Raw genomic sequence first — 10,381 nt, 5'->3', positions numbered from 1 at the left:
AGCTGATGTTACAAATATTATAATAATTGGTAGAAATAAACATCCCTTTTTAATCTTCTGTACAAAGGTCAGCAAAGGGTATGAATTGCATGACTGTGTGTGAAAAGTCAATAGTAGTAAGCAAGTATACATTGCTGCTGGCAGAATTCTAGGAAGGCACATAACAATTGGTGTTAGAATGTGGTTAATAATCATAGGTGATTGGGGATCTGGCAAACATCACAAGATGGTGAGAGGACATAAGGTGGACCATGGAGTTGCCCATCATTGATTGTGTATACACAGGATTGGATGTTTAGGTCAGAGGGGATGTGGCAAACACTGATGTCAATGTTGCATGTAAACATGGTAACACAGTATGTATAAATATCCTGCACTTTACTGGGAAAGGTAGAGTGTCACTGACCTCCAATCTGAAATTTAATTTAGACAGCAACTGGGCCCCATGTGAAAAGTCAGACTCAGGGCAGTCTCTGGCCTCTACCACACGTAGGAATAAAGATTGTTTTACGTTACTGAACATGGGATTCAGACTCCTGTTTAAAATCCTTCTCCACCAGAGTAATATGAGCGATCTATTTGTATACCAGCAGGTTTACCACTCTTCCATGAAGCCAAGTGACAGAAGCAGCTGCATTCTAAAACTTGGTCTCACTTAAACTAACCTCATCCACACTTACAAAAGTGCTGTCTATGAGACGGAGTTCAACTAGAGGACTTGAATTTATTCATCGTAAGTATTTAAAAAATAATATTGCAACTCATTTTTATCCTAATTTGAATTCTGCTTTGAGCAACTCCAGTGTTGGTGATTATTAAATATTTGTAGAGTGGACACAACTGAATTGTGATTTGATGGAGTTCTGTACTTGACACAGTGTTAAACATTTTAAACTCTCTCGCTCTATATATATACACACACACACACACACATCTGTTAGAATCGTGGTGTGCATGTAAGCATTTTACTAAAGCTTTTGGAAGTGAAGTAATAAAACTAAAGTAAGGAGATTAAAAATGGCTCCCGTGTGATGCATGAATAGCTAAGATTCCAGATTATTTTATGCCATTCTATTTTCTTACTGCCATAGCCTTCGGAAAACTGATAGCATTTTTTTACAATTAGGTAATATTCAAGTTTGAGTTGGGTCTTTCCCCTATCCTTTCTGTCGTGTGCGGACAATATATAGACTTCCCATAAGCAAAGTAACGTTGTGCACTTTGCTGAATTGCTCCCTCTCCATTGCTATGACACCACTTACTGTGGTAAGTGGGGTTTTTCTGCTGGAATTTCAGTGAAGACTCCCAAGTGGGGCATCCTTCACAAGATTGCCAAAGAGGTCTTGTTATATACAAGTTGGTACCAAAATACAGTAAATACCACATGTCGGGTAACACATTCAAACATCTCTTCCCATTGTATATCACAAAACTTCCTTCTCCCATCAGATTAAGACTTTTTTGGAATTAATGTTTTTTTTTGCTCGAAGAAAAGTGGTGGATTAGGCTTTTTCCTTTATCTGACCCATCCCTCCAGTGGATTTTAACCAGAACTGCAATATTCAAAATTGCAATCAAGTCCCTCCTTCTGAAATTTAACTTCAACTGATATATTTTACATGTGATCTCTGCTATGCATTCTTAACCTTAAAACTGGAAAGAATTGAGCAGATTCCTGTGTAAAGGAGTGGGTCTTATATGTATATGTATAATAATGGACAATAATGGTCAGAGGAGTCAATATACTTTAATACAAACTTAGTCAAGCTCATTCTATTAGTTAACAATAGCTTTAACAGAAACAGCTCCATTGCTGAGCCTCTGACTTATATCATGACCAGCACTCAGAGATCAGCTAACTTATCAATGCTTTGATCACCATAAAAGTAAGTGTGTAGGTATGAATTATACACAGAGTGAAAATACTGCCTTGTGGCATTGCTTATGGGTAGTCAAGAGATCATTCTTGAGCAGCTAAATGAAGCCATAATTAGCTAATTATCAGGAGAACTATATAGGCACACAATGCAGTCAATGCTCAAGGTAGTTTCCATGGATTAGCATCTAATTTTATCTGTTATTTGTATTTTTGGGTTGAGACTGCACTGCCTTTTAAAGTCCACTTAACTAATTTCAGGAAGAAAGTGTAAAAATAAAATAAAGCACCAAGTAGATTTTTTCCTTGCCTTGTGCCATCAGGAAGGTAACAGTGCAATTCCACTCATTTAAAATCTCTGCTAGGTTAAACGATTTTACTGCTCCTTGGATGCTGCCTGAACTGCTGTGCTCTTCCAGCACCACTCTAATCTAGGCTCTGGTTTCCAGCATCTGCAGTCATTGTTTTAATATACTTACATTTAGGTAAAAACAATGTTGAGAATTCAGGTAAAACATACTGACTGGATGATTGGGCATCAGACATTAGGATGGATACAAATGCTTTGAATCTTCAACACTCACTCCCTCCAACACTGACATAAAGCAGCAATAGTGTGTTCCATCTCCAAGATGCACTACAACTCACCAAGGCTCCTTCGACAGCAGCTTCCAAACTTGTGGTCTCTAACACCGAGCAAAGGAAAGGAAAAAGGTACCTCGGAATACCACTCCAGCGAGTTCTGCTCCAAGTCAATCTTGATTACTTAGATTACTTACAGTGTGGAAACAGGCCCTTCGGCCCAACAAGTCCACACCGACCCGCCGAAGCGCAACCCACCCAGACCATTCCCTTACATTTACCCTTGCACCTAACACTACAGGCAATTTAGCATGGCCAATTCACCTAACCTGCACATTTTTGGGAATATGTTATCGTTCCTACACTGTCACTGGGCCAAGACTTGGAACTTCTCTCCTAACAGCACTATAACTATAATTACATGAAGAAGGCTCGTCATAAGTAATTAAGAATGCACAATAAATGCTGGTCTTATCTGTAGCAGGCACAATCCATGAACAAATGAAAACCTTTTCCTGAAAGCTGTGATCTTGAGTCTTCCCAGTTTCCTCAGCTCTTTCTTTAAGTAGTGCACACTCGAGAAACTGGAACTGAAACTTAACTGGACCAGCTAGATAACAATTGTCAGAAGCTCAGAATTCTGGGTGAGTGGTTCACCTCCTGCCTCCCAATGTATGTCCACCATCCAGAACTCACATGTGGATGTGCAGTGGAATACTCTCCATTTGCCTGGATAAGCACCTCTCCATCAAAACTGCAGAAGCTTGATACCATCCAGGACAAAGCAATCTGCTTGATTGCCTTCAACATGCCCTCCCTTCACCACTGATACACGTTGACAGCAATGTGTGACACCTACAAGATGCATTGCAGCAACTCATCCAGGCTCCTTTGAATTGACCTTCCAACCCTGTGTTCTTTACCCTGTAGAAGGACAAGGGCAGTAGATATATGGAAACACCACCACCACCTGCCTGCAAGATCCCCCCCCAACCCACTCACCATCCTGACATAGAACTATATTACACTCCTTCCCTGTGGCTCAGTCAAAATCCTTCCAATAACCACCATGGGTTCTGTATACACCACAGCCTGCAGGAGTCCCCACCAGAGCAACTAGGAATGGGCAATCAATGAGGTGGCTACATTCCCTTGAATAAATAACAAAATACTGTGAGCCAAATGCGTGGACTTCAGCAGTCAGGGCATTTATGAAATGTACGGAATTTGGCATAATGATGTTCAATACTGGGTTCTGCAACATGGGCTCTCATTCTCGGTGAATCAATCTGAAAGCTGGTACATCTTGTAATGTAGGTATGTGTGACTGGCAGATCCTTCCACAATACCATGAACAATTCCAAAAGATAGCAACACCGTTATTCCCAACTTTCCTATTGTGGCACGTGCTTGACACAAAATAAGCAACCACCTGATGAAGGAACAGTGTTCCGAAAGTTAGTGCTTCCAATTAAACCTGTTGGACTATAACCTGGTGTTGTGCGATTTTTAACTAGGTTGCAATAAGTTTACAATTCAACTTATGTAACATAAATGGTATGTATGTTGACCACCAATTAGTCTTATTGAGTTTGTTGGTTTTGTATAATGTCTATAATATTGACTACTGCAAATTTTATGTCTTTAGGTCAACAATTCTAAATTAGACCTTGGCAGAAAATATATCACAGGCTGGGCATTAAAGGATGGGAATTTGTGTGTCAAAGGAGGTTTCAAAAGAAGAGCTAAGGAAATCAATCAAAAGGCAAAAAGCAGTACCTTCAGAAGAGGACGAAGCACTTTTGGTTGCTGAGTTGAGGAGTCAGCTGAAGACTGTTTATGGCCACAACTCCCTGGGGTTAGCAATGATGGAAATGACAGAAATCCCTAAAATTACATGGCAGGTAACGGAGGTAGAGAAACTAAACGTGTCACATAATTTTCTTCTGAGCATTAGTCCCAGTGTTGAGAACCTTCAGAATCTGGTTATTCTAAATTTGCTGGGAAACCAGTTGGCTGCTTTGCCAAAAGAAATCGGGTCTTTGAGGAAACTGAAGGTCCTGTTTGCCGACTGGAATTGTCTCAGAGAAGTTCCGCAAGAACTGAGCCGCTGCAAAAAACTCCAGGTTCTCAGTCTCTCTTACAATATGATTTCATCGCTCCCAGAGAGCTTCGAAGACCTGAGGCAACTGGAAAAGCTCAATTTGAGCAACAACCGATTTGTGCAATTGCCCACCTGTGTCTACCGGATGAGGAGATTAACCTTCTTGCACATCGGCTGCAACAAAATTGAAAGCATTTCTGAAAGCGTTGGCCAACTGGAAAACATGAGGATATTTATTGCAGAGAAGAATAGGCTCAGGTTCCTGCCGAAATCAATCTGTCTGTTGAGGCCACTCATGCTCCTTAATGTGAACTATAATGAGATTGAAAATCTCCCGACAAGCCTGCCCATGCTGACGGAGTTGGAAAGGGTAGCCTGTCATTCACTCGATAAGGGCCTTCATGTCAAATGCAACCCCTTAGCAAAACCACTGCCAGACCTCATACAGGAGGGGCTGGAACCCCTCTATGATTATTTGAAGCCCAAAAGGGACAATAAATAAGAATTGGTTTCTTTTTCAGTTTCTGAATGTTTTGTGGCCTGGAGGGTCTTGAGTAAAGCTTTCATTTTGCATCTGTTAGCTTGCTCCTACACTTAAACATACAGAGTCACAACTTGTGTATGTCATGCAAAATCACCCACTGTGCGAATGAAAACAAACCATGTCTTCGAAAATATACCCTAGATGTATTTTCAAAAGCTCAGAATAAATTCAAAACGGTTTCTCTTGTTTATTTTGTGAAGTTGTATTGCATTTTGAAGAACACTTTCTCGAAACAGTTGATACTGTTTTTGTGACTGGTATCCACCATTCCTCTTGTTCATTTGTTATCCTGGTATTACAACCTGATAAAACATTGAGCACAAATTTGTGTCAATTTTCTTTTAGCCATTAAAGGATAGCCACAGTCTTGAGAGATCCAAGTATCATTTAAATCTCTCCCAAGGTGGAGGGAGAAATGTCTGGATTGAATAAGGACAAAGTCAGAAGTCACACAACATCAGGTTCTAGTCCAACAGGTTTGTTTGAAATCGCACACTTTCGGAGCGCTGCTTCTTTGTCAGATGAAGCCACTTGACATTTCACCTGACGAAGGGGCAGAACTTCGAAAGCTTGTGATTTCAAATAAACCTGTCATACGATAACCTGGTGTCGTGCGACTTCTGACTTTGTCCACCCAGTCCAACACCAGCACCTCCAAATCTTGATTAAGGAGAACTTTATCATGAAGGAAGGAGATTTTTCGAGGAGCAAAGGACAGAATCTAATTGATTACAGATTAGAAACAATAAAAGTATTATTACCCTATTGGATGGAGCCTATAGATCAACTAGTGAGAAAGATATGGAAAAAAATATTGGGAGGAATTTACAGAGCAGTGTATGAAAAGAAAGCTGTGGTGGAGTTGTAATGTCGGGAGAGTTAGTAATCTGGAGCACTAGCTAATGTTCTGGGGACATGGAAAATTAAAATTCAATTAAAAAATCTGAAACTAAAAATCTGGCCTAATGGTAACTATGTAACCACTCTTGCTTGTCGTAAAAACAAGCTCTAATTGTTCATTAAAAACAAAAAGAACTAAGAATGCTGGAAATCAGAAATAAAAACAAAAATTGCTTGGAAAGCTGAGTAGGTCTGGGAGCATCTGAAGAGAAATCAGAGTTAACGTTTCGGTGACCTTCCCTCAGAATTAATAGTAAAGGCCTTTGTGGAAGGAATCTGCTGTCCTTACTTGGTCTGGTATTATCACTGGACTGTTAATCCAGAGACCCAGGTAATGTTCTGGGGAGCTGGGTTCGAATTCCACCACGACAGATGGTGGAATTTGAATTCAATAAACATCTGGAATTAAGAACCTAATGACTACTATACATCCATTGCCAATTGTCAGAAAAAAACCATCTGGTTCACTAACATCCTTTGGGGAAGAAAACTTCCATCCTTACCTGGTGTAGTTGACATGTGACTCCAGACCCACAGCAATGTGGTTGACTCTCAACTGCCCTCTGGGAAATTAGGATCGGGCAATAAATACTGGCCTAAACATGACACCCACACTCCATGAATGAATAAAAGGGATGAGAATTACAGGATATGTGCGGCAATTAAGAAGGTAAGTCTCTGCTTGAGGAAGTGGACAGAGGATATACTAATGGCGAAAAAAAATGGTTAGCCTGAGAATGGTGTAGGAGAAAGAGCTCTGCAAATTTAAACATTCTTTCACAGAAGTGTTCTTATCGCAAAGAAATGAAAAGAGTGCGCAAATATTTTGGACAGAAAAGAATGAAACAAACTTAAAAGTGAGCACCACAAGTTTCAGTTACAGGTATCCATTCAATCAGAACATTGCAAATCATGTTGTTGGAATAGTCATAAGGTCATAAGATATAGGAGCAAAAATAGGCCATTTGGTCCATCGAGTCTTCTCCGCCATTCAAGCATGGCTAATGTGCTCCTCACTCCTATTTTCTTGCCTTCTCTCCATGAGCCTTCACCCATTACCAATTAAAACTCTGTCTAACTCCTCCTTAAATTTACTCACTGTCCCAGCATCCACCACACTTTGGGGTAGCGAATGCCACAGATTCACAACTTTGAGGGAAGAGGTTTCTCTTCAACTCTGTTTTAAATTTGCTACCTCTTATCCTAAGACTATGAGCTCTCATCCTACACTGCCCCACAAGAGGAAGCATCTACTCTCTGTCTATTTTATCCACACGTTTTATCATCTTGAATACCTCAATTGGATCTCCCCTCGTTTTCCTGAAGTCCAGAGAGTATAGGCCTAAACTGTTTAATCTTTCTTCATATGACAAACCCCTCATCTCTGGGAGCAATCTGGTGAACCTCCTCTGAACTGCCTCCAATGCCACAACATCCTTCCTCAAATAAGGGGACCAAAACTACGCACAATACTTCAGGTGCGGTCTCACCAATGCCTTGTATAGCTGCAATAATACTTCCTTACCTTTATGTTCTATTCCTTTAGCTGTAAAAGCTAACATTCCATTCGCTTACTTTATTATCTGCTGTACATGCATGCTAGTTTTCTGTGACTCATGAATGAGGACACCCAGATCCCTCTGTACTGGAGCAGCCCGAAGTCTCTCCCCATTTTGGTAATAGGTTGCCTTCCTATTTTTCCGACTCAGATACATGACCTCACACTTATCCACATTAAACTCCATCTGCCACATTTTGCCCTCTCTCCTACCCTACCTAGGTCCATTTGAAAGGTTCTTATTTTCTCATTGCAATTTACCGTCCTGTCTATTTTTGCATTGTCTGCAAATTTGACTATAGAGCCTTCGATCCCTGGATCCCAGTCATTAATGTAGATTGTAAATAGCTGGGATCCAAAGATCAAACCCCATGATGCCCCACCAGTAACTTCGTGCCATCCAGAAGAAGAAGACATTTATCCTGGCTCTCTGTCATGTCCATCAGCCCGTCATCTATCCAGACTAATAAATTACCCCTCATCCCATATGATCCAACCTTGTGAATTAACCCTTTGTGCGGCACCTTATCAAACACCTTCTGGAAGTCCAGATTTATTACATCCACATGATCCCCATTCTCCACTTTACTTCAAAAAAATGCCAGCAAATTAGACAAACATGATTTGCTCTTCATAAAACCATGTTAACCATGATGGATAGCATTTTGATTTTCCTGATCTTGCTTCCTTGATAATTGATTCTAACTCTTTTCCAACAACAAATGTTAAACTAACTGGTCTGTAATTTCCCCCATTTTGCCTCTCCCTTTTGGAATAAGGCATATAATAAGGATATATTTGCCATTTTCCAATCCACAGGAACCTTTCCCATTTCCAGGGAATTTTGGAACACTGTAAACAATGGATCTACTATCTCCGCTGCAAATTCCTTTATTACCCTAGGATGTAGGCCATCAGGCCCTTGTCTGTTCTTAATCCAAATAGTTTGCTGAGTACCTTTTCCCTATTGATGTTGATTGTTCTAAGTTCTACCCTTTCTATTGCCTCTGACTTGCCCCTTCCACCGAGGCTAAGTATTAATTCAGCATCTCTGCCATTTCAGTGCTCCCCACTATTAACTCTCCAGTTTCATCTTTCAAGGAACCAACACTCACCTTAGATACTCTCTTCCCTTTTATATATCTATAGAAGCTTTTGCTTGCATTCCAGCAATATCTTCTTTACCCATTTATGCTTCTGCTCTTTCAACATTAATTGTTTAACAAAAGTTCAGAAAATAAGATCCAAACCTCACCTTGGCTCCAATTCACTCTTTCTCTGAATTTCAAAAAAGCTTCAGAAACTTTTCTAAAAATAATTTCCTCCTTCCCGGAAGTTTCAGACTCAACACTGATGTCTCCAAATTATCCTGTCCGTGCTGGCTGTTTTTGACTAAAGTGATTTCCTGCACTAGTAGCCTTTCACGTTGGCTTCCTAATGAAAAGAAATACAGTTTATTTTATCTACTTTATCTCATTCACACCTCACTGACATATAATTAGAGAGCTGCTGGGTGTCCTCTGATAACTCACCCAACTGACCATTATTTACAAGCGAGCTCTGACAGAAATTGTTACGCAACAAGTTCACTCTATGGAACATGGTAGCTGAGCAAAATTCTGTTCTTCTTCCACATCCATTTCCAGCAGGAATTAAAAAGGTAGAAATGAATGGACAAATTCTGAATGGCTTCCCCAGCAATGGTGCAGTTGTATGTCTGCTGCTCCATTCTCACAGAACCAGGGTTTGGTTAACTCAGCTCTCCACTGGAGAAACTATGAGAGCCACAAGGGATCATGTACAGCTCATTTAGCAATCATGGTGAAGTAATGATTAGGTCATTTGCACAAATAACAGAGAGACTCCAAACAGTTTGGAAGTAATTCTACAAAACATTCCAAGTTATTTATATTTCAAAATATAATTTGAAACTTAAAATTTGATTATTAGCTATTGATTAAAATTATTGGTCATTTTTCAGATTGTCTCTGATATTATTTCTGTGACAGATACACAATGGGATTTGAACCAGCAAGCATGCCTTCTCTTGATATAAGAAAACAAACTATAGATTTTCTAGAAAGAGAACTCCTTGGGAACTGGCAATGTTTAGCTACTCAGTGCAAAGTATGGAACATAAGAGCAAGCTAGTTATACCAGAACTGTATGAAATGCAAGTTTGGCCACACATGTTCATTGATCAATAGCTCTATGTGTACAGTGTCTTCACTGAAGCAACTGTAAAAGAATTGGTTCTAACCTTTTCCTCTTAAACAGAAAAATAACACTTACCAGCCTCCTATCTGGTTGCTAACACAAAAAAACTTCATTTTTATTCTTCTCAGATGAAAATGCTTCTCTTCACAACATAGCGTTCGTTGTTTAGTTTCTCTCCCAGTGTGACAAAAAGCAGCTGCCCTCATTTTATGCTCACTGTGTACAGGTGTTAGAACTACCAATTATCCAAATTGGCTTCTGCTTAAGTTTCTACCCCACCACTATTAGATCAAATGGGACTGTCTCAGAGTTGAGTTGATTAGTATAACCTCACCATTCTACTTTTCAGAGCATTCTACTTCACATTAATTTAATTTTAAAAAATAACTATCTTGTAAAGGCAAGCGCCTATAACTAATGAGCCATGAATGACTGGTAAGTGATATGGCGTGGTAGATGAGGGATTGTGGTATGGCAGTAGATGAGCAAGAGGTTGCAACTTCAAATCGTACATGACAAATTGTGAAACTAGATCGAATAAAGCTGGCCAGCTATGGACTTGCATCAGAGAATGCCCACAATCCTGTTAAAAATCCTATC

At 39.9% G+C, this 10,381-nt stretch overlaps 1 protein-coding gene and 1 long non-coding RNA gene across 2 annotated transcripts; one reads left to right on the top strand and one right to left on the bottom strand.

Moving 5' to 3' along the window:
• The first annotated feature begins 403 nt into the window (after positions 1 to 403).
• Positions 404 to 5,292, top strand: LOC122549535 (leucine-rich repeat-containing protein 30-like). The gene is made up of 2 exons (XM_043689388.1): positions 404 to 733; positions 4,107 to 5,292. Exon 2 carries the CDS (start codon positions 4,165 to 4,167, stop codon positions 5,062 to 5,064), a length of 900 nt encoding a protein of 299 aa, XP_043545323.1. The 5' UTR covers positions 404 to 733; positions 4,107 to 4,164; the 3' UTR covers positions 5,065 to 5,292.
• A 35-nt stretch (positions 5,293 to 5,327) lies between these two features.
• On the bottom strand, positions 5,328 to 9,953 carry LOC122549536. The gene is made up of 3 exons (XR_006311559.1): positions 9,857 to 9,953; positions 8,820 to 8,998; positions 5,328 to 5,408 (listed from the first exon to the last, which is right to left on the bottom strand). It is a non-coding gene; the product is annotated as an uncharacterized LOC122549536 (long non-coding RNA).
• Between the last annotated feature and the right edge of the window lie 428 nt (positions 9,954 to 10,381).

Source organism: Chiloscyllium plagiosum, chromosome 4 (assembly GCF_004010195.1).
Source record: "Chiloscyllium plagiosum isolate BGI_BamShark_2017 chromosome 4, ASM401019v2, whole genome shotgun sequence".
NCBI classification, from domain to species: domain Eukaryota; kingdom Metazoa; phylum Chordata; class Chondrichthyes; order Orectolobiformes; family Hemiscylliidae; genus Chiloscyllium; species Chiloscyllium plagiosum.
The sequence above is the reverse complement of the archived record's forward strand: the minus strand, read 5'-3'. Positions and strand labels throughout refer to the sequence as shown.

Bases quoted from the DNA above. Each gene is read 5' to 3' on its own strand.
- LOC122549535 (XM_043689388.1), top strand. From the start codon at position 4,165: ATGGGAATTTGTGTGTCAAAGGAGGTTTCAAAAGAAGAGCTAAGGAAA.